This window comes from Salvelinus sp. IW2-2015, unplaced genomic scaffold (genome assembly GCF_002910315.2).
Source record: "Salvelinus sp. IW2-2015 unplaced genomic scaffold, ASM291031v2 Un_scaffold2093, whole genome shotgun sequence".
In the NCBI taxonomy this organism is placed as follows: domain Eukaryota; kingdom Metazoa; phylum Chordata; class Actinopteri; order Salmoniformes; family Salmonidae; genus Salvelinus; species Salvelinus sp. IW2-2015.
In genome coordinates, this window is record NW_019943432.1 from 204,048 (window position 1) to 220,629 (window position 16,582).

The window sequence follows — 16,582 nt, forward strand, 5'->3', positions numbered from 1 at the left end:
ACAAACTTCATAGACTTGATGTGTTCCCATTTAGAACCGTGACTAGTTAGTAGTGCTTGTTTTAATGGGTCCCAAATGTACAGTAGGACATCTGAGATACGAACACATTAGAAATGGAGGTTGTTTGGAACACTGAATTCTGAAAGGCCAATAACTTTGAAATCCATTTAAAGGAATAGTTTGAGATTTTGGCAATTGTTCTACTTAACCAAAGTCAGGTGAACTCATGGATACCATTTTTATATCTCTACATGCAGTTTGAAGGAAGTTGAAAGTAGTTTCTGGAGGGAATGCTAACTAGAGTTAGCACAATTAATGGAAATGTATGGGATCAGCTAGCATTTTAATATTCAGTCGCCTGCAATGTCGAACTAGACCGGTGTTTCGCATATAGTGAATGAGGGGCCCTAGTGGCCACTCATCACCGTTAAGCAAGCAACTTTATCTTCAAATTATATTATATTTCTCTATCATGGAATTTGATTATTTATTGAAATTGTTTATTGAAAACAAACATGTTGAATTTGGGGTCTAGGGTTGTCTAAAACCCGGTAATCAATCCGATTGCGGGTAATAGGCAATGCGAATTTTAAAGGCAATGTACCCAACGTCACGGAGATCACATTCACAGTAAATGCTTCATATGTCAGCTGAATCAGACATTTCCTTTTAAAGCCGCATTGGGGAGTGGCTGAATACAAAGGCCATTGGATGGCAATACAACAAAAAAAGAAAGTCGGCCGGTACCTTCTTTTCCCCTCTCACAGCGAAGAAACTCAGTCTTCACCTTCTGTAACAACCTGTATAAAATGATAAAAACAGTATAAGTATTATTTTATTAAACTGTACAATTATCTATGAATTTATCTAAAAAATGTATGTAAAAAGAAGAACTACACATTTGCAAACTAGGTAAAGAACCCAGACATGCCCTGAGTAAATTCTTAAACAAATGAAATTCAGCAAGTCAATAAATGTAATAAACAAAGTGTGGACCAACGTCATTTAAATAACCTGGAGCCTCATATATATATACAGGGGCAAGAAAAAGTACGTGAACCCTTTGGAAATACCTAGATTTCTGCATGAATTGGTCATACATTTTGATCTGATCTTCATCTAGGTCACAACAATAGACAAACACAGTTTGCTTAAACTAATAACACACAAACAAAACTAATAACACACAAACAATTAAATGTTTTTATGTCTTTATTGAACACACCATGTAAACATTCACAGTGCAGGGTGGAAAAAGTATGAGAACCCTTGGATTTAATAACTGGTTGACACTCCTTTGGCAGCAATAACCTCAACCAAACGTTTTCTGTAGTTGTGGATCAGACCTGCACAACGGTCAGGAGGAATTTTGGACCATTCCTCTTTACAAAACTGTTTCAGTTCAGCAATATTCGTTGGATGTCTGGTGTGAACTGCTCTCAAGGTCATGCCACAGCATCTCAATCGGGTTGAGGTCAGGATTCTGACTGGGCCACTCCAGAAGGGGTATTTTCTTCTGTTGAAGCCATTCTGTTGTTGATTTACTTCTGAGTTTTGGGTCGTTTTCCTGTTGTATCACCCAACCTCTGTTGAGCTTCAATTGGCAGACAGATAGCCTAACATTCTCCTGCAAAATGTATTGATAAACTAGGGATTTCAATTTTCCATCAATGATAGCAAGCTGTCCAGGCCCTGAGGCAGCAAAGCAGCCCCAAACCGTGATGCTCCCTCCACCATACTTTACAGTTGGGATGAGGTTTTGATGTTGGTGTGCTGTGCCTTTTTCCTTGGTGTGCTGTGTTCCTTCCAAACAACTCAACTGTAGTTTCATCTGTCCACAGAATATTTTGCCAGTAGCACTGTGGAACATCCAGGTGCACTTTTGCAAACTTCAGACGTGCAGCAATGTTTTTTTTGGACAGCAGTGGCTTCTTCTGTGGTGTCCTCCCATGAACACCATTCTTGTTTAGTGTTTTACGTATCGTAAGACTCGTCACCAGAGATGTTAGCATGTTCCAGAGATTTTTGTAAGTCTTTAGCTGACACTCTAGGATTCTTCTGAACCTCATTGAGCATTCTGCGCTGTGCTCTTGCAGTCATCTTTACAGGGCGGCCACTCCTAGGGAGAGTAGCAACAGTGCTGAAATTTCTCCATTTATAGACAATTTGTCTTACCGTTGACTGATGAACATCAAGGCTTTTAGAGATACTTTTGCAACCCTTTCCAGCTTTATGCAAGTCAACAATTCTTAATCTTAGATCTCTTTTGTTCGAGGCATGGTTCACATCAGGCAATGTTCCTTGTGAATAGCAAACTCAAATTTTCTGAGCCTTTTTTAACAGGCAAGGCAGCTCTGACCAACATCTCCAATCTCATCTCATTGATTGGACTCCAGGTTAGCTGACTCCTGACTCCATTTAGCTTTGGAGAAGTCATTAGCCTAGGGGTTCACATACTTTTTCTAACCTACATTGTGAATTTTTAAATGATGTATTCAATATAGACAAGAACAATACAATAATGTGTGTGTTATTCGTTTACGCACTCTATGATTGTCTATTGGTGTGATTTAGATGAAGATCAGATCAAATTTATGACCAATTTATGCAGAAATCCAGGTAATTCCAAAGGGTTCACATACTTTTTCTTGCCACTGTGTGTATATATACACATACAGTACCAGTCAGAAGTTTGGACACACCTACTCATTCAAGGGGTTTTCTTTATTTTTTACTATTTTCTACATTGTAGAATAACAGTGAATACATCAACACTATAAAATAACACATATGGAATCATGTAGTAAACCAAAAAGTGATAAACAAATCAAAATATATTTTATATTTGAGATTCTTAAAAGTAGCCACCCTTTGCCTTGATGAAAGCTTTGCACTCTTGGCATTCTCTCAACTAGCTTCATGAGGTAGTCACCTGGAATGCATTTCAATTAACAGGTGTGCCTAGTTAAAAGTTAATTTGTGCAATTGATTTCCTTCTTAATGCGTTTGAGCCAATCAGGTTCATTGTGACAAGGTAGGGGTGGTATACAGAAGATAGCCCTATTTTGGTAAAATACCATAGTATGGCAAGAACAGCTCAAATATGCAAAGAGAAACTACAAATTTCAAGAACTTTTCTTCAAGTGCATTTCAAGAACTTTGAAAGTTTCTTCAAGTGCAGTCACAAAAACCATCAAGCGCTATGATGAAACTGGCTCTCATGAGGACCGCCACAGGAAAGGAAGACCCAGAGTAACCTCTGCTGCAGAGGATAAGTTCATTAGAGTTACCAGCCTCAGAAATTGCAGCCCAAATAAATGCTTCACAGAGTTCAAGTAACAGACACATCTCAACATCAACTGTTCAGAGGAGACTTCGTGAATCAGGCCTTCATGGTCGAATTGCTGCAAAGAAACCACTACAAAATGACACCAATAATAACAAGAGACTTGCTTGGGCCAAGAAACACGAGCAATGGACATTAGACCGGTGAAAATCTGTCCTTTGGTCTGATGAGTCCAAATTTGAGATTTTTGGTTCCAACCGCCGTGTCTTTGTGAGACGCAGATTATACGCCAGTTTTTTGTTGATTGGGCATCAATCACCATAACTAAATGATATAATTTTCAATGTAATTTAAATAAATAGTATATTTGAGTGAAACACACCAAATAAAGTTGAAATAGGCTTACATTAAATACATAGTTGTATCACCTAAACATTCCGTATAAACCTAGGTAAGGGCATTTTTACCTTTTTTGAGTGTTCAAGATCTCCAGTACAAAAAAATAATAAAGAATAATGTTATTTTTAGAACAATGTCTGCACTAGAGAAGAAAATATATGCACGCATTTATCTATATGCCTACAGTACCTAATGTATCATAATCATTACAGGTAAGGAATCCTAATTCCTAAATTGTCTCATGTAGGTATATTCAGTCAATAAAATACAACAAGTGCCAATTTAAGAAACATTTATTGAAAATGAAATATTAACTGGTTATAGTGTATCCTGGAACACATCTTCAATAAGGTAGTAACCTCAGAAGAGTGGAGCTTGCTTATAGAAGCTTATGGCTGTGCAATGACACAGCCTTGTTTTTCTAATATAGAAGCTCTTATTCCCCGAGCCCGTGTCACAGTCAAGACACCTATTTATAGTATAAACATGACGTAATAATGGAAAATAGAACAGAATAGTGTGAAGTGATTTGCATCTCGCATCTGAACCGTTATTCTGAAAGAGTGATCATTTTAAACAGGGCTCAATTTGGCAAGTTGAAAGACACATTTTTAGTCAGACTATCATTTGTTTTTCAACAGGTCAGTGACATAAAACACACCTCCAGGCTGTGTAAGGCTATTTGACCAAGGAGGAGAGTGATGGAGAGCTCCATTAGATGACCTGGCCTCCACAATCACCCGACCTCAACCCAATTGAGATGGTTTAGGATGAGTTGGACTGCAGAGTGAAGGAAAAAGCATTCCTCATGTAAAAGCATTCCTCATGGAGCTGGTTGAGAGAATGCCAAGAGTGTGCAAAGCTGCCATCAAGGCAAAGGGTGGCTACAGTGAATAATCTAAAATCTAAAATACATTTTGATTTGTTTAACACTTTTTTGGTTACAACATGATTCCATATGTGCTATTTGTGTTATTTCATAGTTTTGATGTCTTTACTATTATTCTACAAAGTAGAAAATAGTAAAAATGAAGAAAAACCCTTGAATGAGTAAGTGTGTCCAAAATGTTTACTAGTACTGAAAATATATATAATATATATATATTTAATATCTTTAAAAAATATATATTAAAATCTCTTTACCCCATTGATGTGGTGATTCACCCGATGACTGTGGGGAAAACAATACAAATGCAGGTGAACAAGTAGGGCAAAAAAAGCACTTAAACAGGAAACAAACACATATAAATAAATACTGTCTATGTATAATATATATATAATATATATATAATATATATATATATATATAACGTTGTTGTTGTTGATTGGGCTATCATCCCATCAATTAACATAACTAAATTATACTTTAAAAATGTCATTTAAATAAATAGTTGATTTGAGTGAAACACACCAAATAAAGTTGAAATAGGCTTACATTAAATAGTTGTATCACCTAAACATTCCGTATAAACCTAGGTAAGGGAATTTACAATTTTTTAGTTTTCGAGAACTCCAGTACAAAATAAATAAATAATGTTGTTTTTTGAACAATGTCTACACTGGAGAAAAAAATATATGCGCGCATTTATCTATATGCCAATAATACCTAATGTATCATAATCATTACATGGAAGGAATCCTAATTCCTAAATTGTCTCATGTAGTTATATTCAGTCAATAAAATACAGCAAGTGCCAATTTAAGAAACGTGCATTGAAAATGAAATATCAACTGGTTATAGTATATCCTGGAACACATCTTCAATAAGGTAGTAACCTCAGAAGAGTAGAGCTTGCTTATAGAAGCTTATGGCTGTGCAATGACACAGCCTTGTTTTTCTAATATAGAAGTTCTTATTCCCCGAGCCCGTGTCAGTCAAGACACCTATTTATAGTATAAACATGACGTAATAACAGAAAATAGAACAGAATAGTGCGAAGTGATTTGCTTCTCGCGTCTGAACCGTTATTCTGAAAGAGTGATCATTTGAAACAGGGCTGAATTTGGCAAGTTGAAAGACATATGTTTCAGGGTTACAAACCTAAATCTGTCTTCTTTTCGATATACAGACGATCGATTTAGTTCATTATGGCGGTTCCTTGGAATGATCTAAATGTATTAACAATTCTTAATTGAACACTGCATGGGGATGAATTACGATATATTTGGGGAGTAGGCCTAGCATTAATGGTTCTGATGAAAATACCCTCTTTGACTTTGTCAAACCAATGTTTTTGCATATTTTCAGTGTGGATCCTGTCTATGTTTAGGGGGCTAATAGCCGAGACTAACTGATTCTAAATGCCACTAGCAGTTTGCAAAGTAGAGTCGTCACTAGGTATCCCAGCTACAAAGTAAGAAGCCTGTTTCTACAATTTCGCTTCTTAAAATCAGATTTTAAACCTAACCCTTCATACTAAACTTAATCACACTGTTAAACTTATTCCTAAACCTAACCTTAAAGTAATACTAAAAAGCATTTTTCATATCATTTTTTACGATATTGCCATGTTGACTCGCAAAGTAACCTAAACCGAAAGTGAAGCAGTTCTTCCAAAACTGCAACTCATTGTTGCAATATATATTTTCCTACTTCAGTCAACCAGTCCATTTTGAATTTGTGATAAAACTGTCGTCATTTGGCAAGGAATGTAGCTTCTCTATCCCATCAGTTAGATGCGTTTTTATAGGCATTTCTTTCTATAAGAGCATTCAGTTCGCGTGTGGCGATGAAGCGTTCGGAATTCCATGTAGGTTAATGCTGCGTTCATGTGCTCGTCGGAGCATTCTATTCCCTAACAGTGGTGTTGGAAATAGGACTTTGCTTCATTCATGTGCTTTTTGGTCGTAACAAGTCTTCAACCAATACGATTTTTAGCTTGGTTGATAAGCTAACTAACGTTGCTTATAATTAAGTTAGCCAGCTTGCTTAACATTGACAATATTATCAAACTAGCTACATTACGCCCTACCCATATTGTAGTTGCCAAACGGATTTGTTGTCATCTTTTGTTGAAAATTTCTCATCTTTTGTTTGACAATGTAAAAGGTCAATGGTCACAATTCGGCAGGTCACAACTTCCAATTTTCTCAAAGTTTCCCGACTTGTAATTCTGATTTGAAGGGTCATTCAAGTGAAACTTCCCAGTCGGAACTGATGTAAACCGTGTAAACCATGTAAACCAATAGCATGTAAACGCAGCAGTGCTACTTATCTAATGTATCTAATGGCTTTCTCGAGCCAAAGTTTAAAACACTTTCTTCTCACCAAAGACACCTTTCTTCACCAGACCTATATTTATTATTATTAGCCTACTCAGGATCCGATACCATAGAACCAATGTTTATGGTCATAGTAATTGGCACAAAATAAACATCATACATTTCCTAAAGGATATCACAATTTCAACGAAACAACTATATTACAAACAAGTCTATCGTAACAGCTTACCAGGTTAAAATATGTCAAAAGTGTAGTGACTCGTCTTTGTTCTCTTCTTGCCTGAACAAGGAGGTCGTTTTCGCCCTTGTTCGGTGTTTACGCAACATTGACACGTCTGATAACACGGAAGAGCTTGGGAGGACAGTATATTTCACTGGAAAAGTACTAGGCAATGTGCTGTGTGCGTCATACTTAATTTTAGGTTCATGACTGAAAAATAAACTGAGGCATGGGCTTTAGACTAGTAGCTAGATTTAACCAACTTTCACTTTAGAAAAAGACATGGAGGTGTAACCGATGTGAAATGGCTAGCTAGTTAGCGGTAGTGCGTGCTAATAGCGTTTCAATCGGTGACGTCACTCGCTTTGAGACCTTGTGGAGCGATGGGTAACGAGGCTTCGTGGGTGACTGTTGTTGATGTATGCAGAAGGTCCCTGGTTCGCGCCCGGTCGGGGCGAGGGAACGGACTAAAGTTTTACTGTTACAGAGGCAAAGGCACTTTTTAACTTGTCAGTAAAACAACAATTTTTGGGGACCATTGCAGCTCACTTCCCCTTTGAACCATCTATTGCATACAACAATATATAGGTTTGAATTGATTTGACAGAAATGTTTGTCAGCTTATTCTAATAATACCACTTATACAGGTATAACAAAGTCATTGGATGCCATGATACGCATGGATATGTTGTGCCATCTGTGTTAATACTTTCAACCTAAGTTAGCGACTTTTTAAGTGCAACTGATGTAGCTTGCCAGAACGGTATAGGCGATGTTTGCCCTGGACGAGCCTGCTGACATGTTGTTCCTCTGCATAGGTGTGGCTCCTCCACTTCTCATTCTGTTCCACTGAGAATGTTGTTTTAGCTCGCCTGGCGGGTACACAGCATAGTGGTGGAGCCAGCACCTCCACACGTGGAGATGTATCCACTCAGTCAAGTAGGCCTACTCCGCGACCCACAGCAACGCAGTCTTCTATGGATCAGTGTATGCCAATGTCTGTAGCAAAACATGGCCAAATTGATATTTCATTGGCTAAAATGATTGCCAGCCATTTTCGATCGTGGAGAACAGAGGTTTTAGAAATTATAGCAATAGTCTAAATCCAATGTACACAATTCCGAGCAGGAAAACCCTTTCAAGATCACTTATTCCACAACTGTACGAGAGCACACAGGCTTCAGTGCGGGAAAGAGTCCAAAAAGCTACTGCAGTTTGCCTTACCACTGACTGCTGGACATCAAGGGTAACCAAATCTGACATGTCGGTTACATGTCACTTCATTGAAGATTTTTCGATGTCTAACTGTCTTCTGGACTGCTTTGAGTTCAGCGACAGTCACACCTCAGAGAACTTGGCAGAGGAACTGTTGAGCGTGGCCAGGAATGGCAAGTAGATGGAAAAGTGGTCTGTTGTGTTAGCGACAATGCAGCTAACATAACCAAAGCCATGAAATTTTTTAAAATGGACCCATCATCCATGTCTTGCCCACACAATCAACCTGATTATAAGAGATGCTCTGAAGGTGATGAAGCCCACTGTGGACAAAGTGAAAGCAGCTGTGGAATACTTCCACAGGAGCACAGTAGGCGCTGAAAAACTAAAGTCTACACAACACCAGATGGGGATGTCTGAGCTGAGGCCTAAACAAGACTGCACTACAAGGTGGAATTCAACATTTTATATGTTGATGCGGTTTCTTGAGTCAAAGGATGCCATCATCTCTACCCTGGCCATTGTCAATGCACCTGTTGATGCTCTGACCCAAGAGGAATGGGAGGTGTCGGAGGAGGTGTGCAGAGTCCTGGAAACCTTTGAGCAGGTCACTGTGGAGATCAGTGGAGAGAGGTACAGTAAGCAGTTATTACTACATCATTATTTAATCCAGTATTATATATGTAAATGCGCAGTAGATGAGAATGTAGTATCAGTAGACAAAACATGAACCTGAACTAATAATTTACTGTTCTCTCGTTTCAGCTATGTGACAGCCTCAAAAATGATACTCCTGTGTAAGGGTCTGCAGCGAATCACAGCCAGCCGCCAGAGAGAAGCAAATATAACCACAGCACATGTGACAGAGTTGATGGACACCCTATGTTCATCAATGGACAAAAAGTTCTACAGAATGGAATATAATCCCCTGCTATCAGAAACTGCTGCACTTGACCCCACTTTTAAGAAGTTAGCCTTCAGTGATGCCAGAGCGATTGATGAGGCTCTTCAAAGAATAACCTCAGCAGCAGGGAGAGACAGCCCCAGCAGTCAGCTGGCTCAGGCACCAGGGCAACAGGAAGAAGAGGGATCCGATGGAGCAGAAGCACCAGCAGAAGTGCCACAAACGTCTGCTGTTTGGATGCTGTTTGACGAGAGAGCAACTGGGGAAGCAGCACGAAGCAATCCCTCAGCAGATGCCATAATAGAGGTCCGATCCTATTTGGAGGAGCCCCTCCTGCAAAGATCTGCAGATCCTCTAATTAATGTTTTTTTACATGTATTTAACTCCTTATGTTTGGAACTAAACAGTCTAAGCCCTGTAACCCGGAGAAGGGGGGGTTCTACTAAGCTATATGGAATTATTTTAAGAAGATCATACCAAGGATCATTTAGCTATTTGATTTAGAATTTGAAGACCCCTTGAAATATAAAAAAATATACAAATTATTTGATGAACAATTTTATTTGGCCTTACTGCTATTAACCCATACAAATGCATTGAATAACAGATTCACTACATGGAAGAACAGATGGTCCCCCCCCAAAAAAAGTGTCTGACCTATATCTGATATTTAACCCCTTATTTTTGGCACTAAACAGTCTCTATATACTGTACCTCCATACATTTTTTAAACGGTTCATTTTTTAATTTTTTCAGACATTTACATTTACATTTAAGTCATTTAGCAGACGCTCTTATCCAGAGCGACTTACAACCTTGTGAGGCCTGTGGGTGTCCTAGAGCAAAACAACTGACATGTACGTTAGTGAGTAGCCCCCACTGTTCGGACGCTAGAGACAGAAGTTGGCAGATCAGCTGTACCGTCTTCAGACGAGTGTCAAGACTCTTGAGGGGGTCGTAGAGCAAAATGGAGAACGCCATTGTGTTCGTGAGAGTCAAATCTTTCCATAATAGTGTCTAGGCTAAACCGTTCTGCCGTACTTCCTGCAGCTATGGCCCTGTAGTCTTACTTCTGTGTTGTAGGAGCTCATTCCTGATTTTTATGGAAACCCAAATGGGTGATACTTAACCGCCCATAGCCCCATTACACACACCGTGGGGCGCCCTGTCCATTGTGCAGACACAGCGCAGATTGTTTTTGCTTCAAATGAGGGGGGCTTAGCCCCCTTTAGTCCCCTCGTCCAGCTGGGTACGCAGGTGGTAGGATGGTTGAGTTAGCCCCAAAACCTGTTTATCTATTTATTTTATATTTAGATAAAATGTATTTTTCAAGAGAGATCTGGTCCAAGATATAGCAGCAGGAGGAAACTAAAACCAACCAACTTTCAGGAATTCTCATTTATTATTTGCAAAAAAATATTTACAAGATAAGTTTGTGTCATAAAGTAACATCAATGTAGCTATTCATCATACTGTCTGTATTTGTCCAGTGTTACACAAGTTCAGTGTCACACACTTTCTGCAAGCCTGGTAACATAGTAAATGTAAATCCGGGACACTCACATTAGTATGGTATGTTATGTTTAGTACAGCTACATAACACAGATGGTTATCTATCACTCCAGTGTTTTATTGCTAAATTGTAATTATTTCGCCACTATGGCCTATTTATTGCCTTACCTCCCTTATCTTACCTCATTTGCACACACTGTATATAGATTTTTCTATTGTGTTATTCACTGTACGTTTGTTTATTCCATGTGTAACTATGTGTTGTTGTTTGTGTCGCACTGCTTTGCTTTATCTTGGCCAGGTCGCAGTTGTAAAAGAGAACTTGTTCTCAACTGGCCTACCTGGTTAAATAAAGATGAAATAAACATAAGGCAAAAATGAAAGTAGGGTGGTTGGTCGGGTGGGCGTATAACGCAAACGTCTAGCAACCTAACGGTTGCGAATTCAAATCTCATCACGGACAACTTAAGCATTTTAGCTAATATCAATTTTTCAACTACTTACAACTTTTTTAGCTACTTTGCTACGGTCCTCCTTTTCCTGTAGTCCACAATCATCTCCTTAGTCTTGATCACGTTGAGGTAGAGGTTTTTGTCCTGGCACCACACGGCCAGGTCTCTCATCTCCTCCCTATATGCTGTCTCGTCGTTGTTGGTGATCAGGCCTACCACTGTTGTGTCATCTGCAAACTTAATGATGGTGTTGGAGTCGTGCCTGGCCGTGCAGTCAGGGAGTACAGGAGGGGACTGAGCACGCACCCCTGAGGGGCCCCAGTGTTGAGGATCAGCGTGGCGGATGTGTTGTTACCTACTCTTACCACCTGGGGGCGGCCCGTCAGGAAGTCTAGGAAACAGTTACAGAGGGAGGTGTTTAGTACCAGGGTCCTTAACTTAGTGATGATCTTTGAGGGCACTATGGTGTTGAACGCTGAGCTGTAGTCAATGAATAACATTCTCACATAGGTGTTCCTTTTGTCCAGGTGGGAAAGGGCAGTGTGGAGTGCAACAGAGATGGCATCATCTGTGGATATGTTTTTAGCTGTATGCAAATTGGAGTAGGTCTAGTGTTTCTGGGATAATGGTATTAATGTGAGCCGTTACCAGCCTTCCAAAGCACTTCATGGCTACGGACGAGAGTGCTACGGGTCTGTAGTCATTTAGGCAYGTTYCCTTWGTGTTRTTGGGCACAGGGWCTATGGTGGTCTGKTTSAAACATGTTGGTATTACAGACTCAATCAGGGACATYTTGAAAATGTCAGTGAAGACACCTGCCAGTTGGTCAGCACWTGCCCGGAGCACACGTCCTGGTAATCCGTCTGGCCCAGCGGCCTTGTGWATGTTGACCTGTTTAAAGGTCTTACTCACYTTGGCTACGGAGAGCGTGATCACACAGTCATCCGGAACAGCTGATGCTCTCATGCATGCCTCAGTGTTGCTTGCCTCGAAGCGAGCATATAAGTGATTTAGCTCTTCTGGTAAGCTCGTGTCACTGGGCAGCTCGTGGCTGTGCTTCCCTTTGCAGTCAGTAGGGATGAAGTATTTTCTGCATATGCGTTGTTCTTTTGAAGGCCAGACCCACTCTTGGTGTGCGTGGCCTAAGAGCTCTAATTTCATGTAATCTGACCATGGCCTGTAGTTTGCTGGATGCCGCCTGTAGTTTGCTAAAAGGCATTGGCACATGGATTGTAAAAAAAATTTTTTATTACTTGTTAAACATAATCTCTTTCTCTGAGCAATTGTATTAGTATAAAATAATAGAACATTGACATTTTATTGAGCGTACAATGTAGCTCAGTATTTGTATTATTTATTTAATGCAGTCTTTTTTTAAATGAATCTTTATCAAGGGACCCCATCATTTTGGACCCCACTGTACTTATTTCTGTCACCATCAACTGAACACACAATAATCTGCTTGGGCCGGCCGACCAAGGAGACGGAGCTGGACCTGGACCTAGGTAAGGTTGCTGTTTCATGGAGGCACATGTATACAACACGGCCTGCATACTCTGACTTCTCATGTAAATGCACACAATATTCAATCAGGTTACAGACCATTTAGCTATGCCTAGGATCCATAGACATAAAGAGTGTAGCAAAATCAGTAGACTAGCTAGGTGGTTTCGTAACACTGTTTGCCGAATGGTAAAATATATTATTGTTGGTCTGCTGCCTACACTCTACATCAAAACGTCAAACAAAAATACACATTTTTTCAAAAATTCAATGCAACTTTGACTATTTCCTGGTGACCTATTGCCCCACTTGCAAACAAGGTTCCTACAGTAGTTTCCTGGTTAAATAAAGGCTAAATAAATAAGATGATGCGCAGTAAAGCTCTTYAGGATGACCAGAAAGAGTCATCTTCATACTGCCATTTTAGTGTTCTGTGGATTCATGGCTGGTTTAAAGTTTAGGTCTACATTGGTAGCATACATAGGTCTACATTCTCTTGAAATGGAGACGTCACTAAATTTGCTGGATGCCGGTGAGTTGTCAAGAGAGCGGMAATAAAACGCCAAGATGCAGCTCTACCACCCTCTAGTGTTCAGGATTATTCATCTGAAGGAAAGGTGGAGGGAGCAGAGCCATAAATAATGTAGTACCCTTACAGTGTGTGACTGATGCCCCACTCACCCCCAAGTGATGTGAATGGGCACCTACTGATTAGTCTTTTTCTACCGAATATACATTTTAGTCAGTTGGTTGCACAAATTCCATTATACTTTTCAGCGMACTAAACATTCCAGAACAGGTAAATGCCCGTTTTTGCCAACATGACATTTCAGCCAGCCTGAGCTACAGAGAATCAATAAAGTTATCGATTAAGATGAAGCAAAACGGAAGGGAAATTGTTTGTAATGGGAGTGCCTTGGAAAATGTTTTCAAGAACTGAATGTCCGCTTGAGGTCTCAATTTTGAGAGAGAGATATAGAGAACACTGATGTGTAGAGAGCAGGAACTGGGAGTTAAGAGTAGGGTGGAAATCACACGGAATATTCAGCTGTACATTTCGTTGGATATATGTTTTCATAATAATTATTGCGACGTGGACAATATTTCCCATGTTTCAGATGTGATCGTGTTTTCATCACATCACWGCCCCCGGTGTCCAGTGAGTGACAACTACAGTGGATWTTATTTAACWACGCTCGAACAGCCTTCAGCCTTCACTTTCGKGGMTTTGGAGTCGATCAATTAATTTAATTAGAAAATACATTCTCAACATGGCTACGGATCAAGAAAAGAATAAACAGKTTTTGTTAAAGCTGTTGGAYAGACCAGGGAARGGGAGCTGTGTGGATTGCGGAGCTGCAGGTACAGTCTAGGCTACTATGGTCGCATCAATGTCTCAAGTATGTCAGGTCAGGTGGCGCGCGCSAATCTCCAMACAGGTAGGCTATGAACAAGYTCGTTGCGTTTCGCCACGCAAGCAGCGCTACRTTCTCYCATTAGATAATGGATTATTTAATCACAGACCATATACCATCAAGTTGCGGGTAGGTTAATATAGGAATTATCTGTCTTGAMGGTGTAAATGTGTTTTGATTTGGGTGATTGGAGTCTAGCGATCATGTTCACTGCACAGCCTGGTCTCAGAGGATTTCGTATTATTCTGTATGTAAATCCGAGATGCGAGAGACGAAAGTAGTTGATGACAGAATCTACTTGGCATGGTTCCAAATTATATTGCACATTTACAGTTTACAATTATGAGTGTACAGTATGACATGGTTTATCTCAACCAACCATCTCTTCTCTCAATTACAGAAAGTAATGGCACAAACCCATACAATACACTCAGTACACCAGTCATGCTGTGAGATTCGAAAGACAGACAGACAGACAGACAGACAGACAGACAGACAGACAGACAGACAGACAGACAGACAGACAAGACAGACAGACAGACAGACAGACAGACAGACAGACAGACAGACAGACAGACAGACAGACAGACAGACGACAGACAGATATGAAGTGAGTTTAAAAAATAAACTTACACTGCATGCAATGTTTTCAGTATCAGTTTGCTCATACTAACAGCTTTAACGAAATTACACATGGCTGTTTAGAGAGAAATATACTTAGCCAACAATGGTGACTGACACTTTAGCATGTGTCCCAGAATTTCCAAATGAGAAGCTATCTTGTGTATCTTTTGTTTTAAAATCTACTAAAGGAAACACTCACATCATCCCTGATCCCAACAACCCAAAAAGATGGAAGAATGAAATGACTAAAGAAGAGATACAACCCCAAGAGGCTGTACAGTCCCTACACTGACCAGATACTGCTACTAGCAGAGAAACATCTGAATGAATTCTACCTTGTAGATACTGTACTTCTTTCAAAAGCCAAGCAGAACAAGACATAACTGTGAACTCTGTGACTGGGCTCCAGAGATGAGCTCATAGCTGAGTCACCATGGGAACGTTGTGGGTGTGCTCAGCACTCAGCCTTGGGTTATGCTCATTAGGGCATGTAACAAAAAAAATGCTTTACATTATGCAACGGAGCAAAATAAATTGAGCTTCTTATTGGACAATTCTAGGCAATCTGTCCCTGTTTCAGTCAGTTTTCTTCCATTTGGTTCCTAATGAACACAACCCTGGAGTATCTATCGTCTCCATGCAGAGCAGAACTGGCTCCACAGGCTAAAACTGCCCTCTGATCACATCATTGATAGCACAGCACTCCTGATGAAATATTAGTGTCTCTTTGGCATTGGCCTATGAAAGAGCAGGTGGCATTTGCAGGATTTAAAAGATGACAGTGTTCTACTACGTTATTAGGCCCATGAAAAAAATTAAAAAGCTCTTTACAGTTAAGTATGACATACTGTGTGTCTCGTCCTCTCATATCACTGACATCTTGTAAGAAACGGGAAGCTATATTCCAAATTTGCTGATGTCTTATTTTGTCACATGTTATCAAATCAAAATTGTATTGGTCACATACACATGTTAGCAGATGTTATTGCTAGTGTAGCGAAATGCGTGGGACTAGAAGCGAGGCAGCCATCTCAAACAAAAACACATTGCAGATCTCTTACATTCTTACAAGAAACACTTGATACAGAAGGAGGCAGACAGACTTCCTGAGGAATCTAAATGATCCATAAGGAGAGTTAAATGATTTAATGATGGAATACAGTAGATTTTATGTTGACTGGACCCTCTTAAGTCTTTTCAAAATCCATGCAGTTGCTATTCATTGCACATATGAATACTACCCTGAAAATAATATCACTATTTGACTTCGAGCCTTGACTTGTATAGCATAGTAACTGCTACAGGGATGGAACCAGGGGATTAATATAGCATAGATCGAGGTTAATGGCAGGGCACGTCCACTTGAATGAGTCATAGCATTAAGAAATCATAAATAGTCTGTAACGTATTCCTGGTCAGTGGACACAATAAGCTTATGAAGACTGTATTACAACCTACATTATGATTAGATGCAGGTCTCACTCTGTTGAGGTAGATAAAGTTATAGACTGGCATTGGTCAGATGGGCAGTGTGCCAGGGATAGAGAGAGAGAAGCCTGGGGAACTCACACAGGGAATTAGGCCTAAATCCCAAAATATGATGTTATTCTGCAGTCAGCCTGTCTGTCTGTCTGCCTGTCACTCTCTCAAGGTTCCAGTCTCTTGCTTCTCTCTCTCTTGATACAAACATTTAAATGTTCACCAGATTTCACTCTATTGTTATGCAATGACACCAGGTTGACTTCACTAGAGTGTAAACAGACACATATAACTCTGAAAACTGCAAACAAACTGAGCACTCCAGTAGCCTACTGTACTTGCATGTCTGCA

General features: G+C 39.8%; 1 protein-coding gene and 1 long non-coding RNA gene across 3 annotated transcripts in view; one reads left to right on the forward strand and one right to left on the reverse strand.

The window, feature by feature from the left end:
* LOC112072936 (uncharacterized) overlaps nt 1-7,420 on the reverse strand; it is a 12,252-nt gene extending 4,832 nt beyond the window's left edge. Inside the window, exons 1-4 of one of the 2 annotated variants that reach the window (XM_024140315.2) lie at nt 7,137-7,420; nt 5,121-5,157; nt 4,829-4,856; nt 748-800 (exon numbers count right to left, since the gene is read on the reverse strand). In XM_024140315.2, the coding sequence (XP_023996083.1) occupies nt 748-800; nt 4,829-4,833 (58 nt within the window). In that variant the 5' untranslated portion in view covers nt 4,834-4,856; nt 5,121-5,157; nt 7,137-7,420. The remainder of the gene's footprint in view (nt 1-747; nt 801-4,828; nt 4,857-5,120; nt 5,158-7,136) is intronic. The other variant, XM_024140314.2, reaches the window with a different exon arrangement.
* Nucleotides 1-16,582, forward strand: part of LOC139024976 (uncharacterized) — a 44,040-nt gene that overhangs the window by 15,351 nt on the left and 12,107 nt on the right. The window lies entirely within an intron of this gene.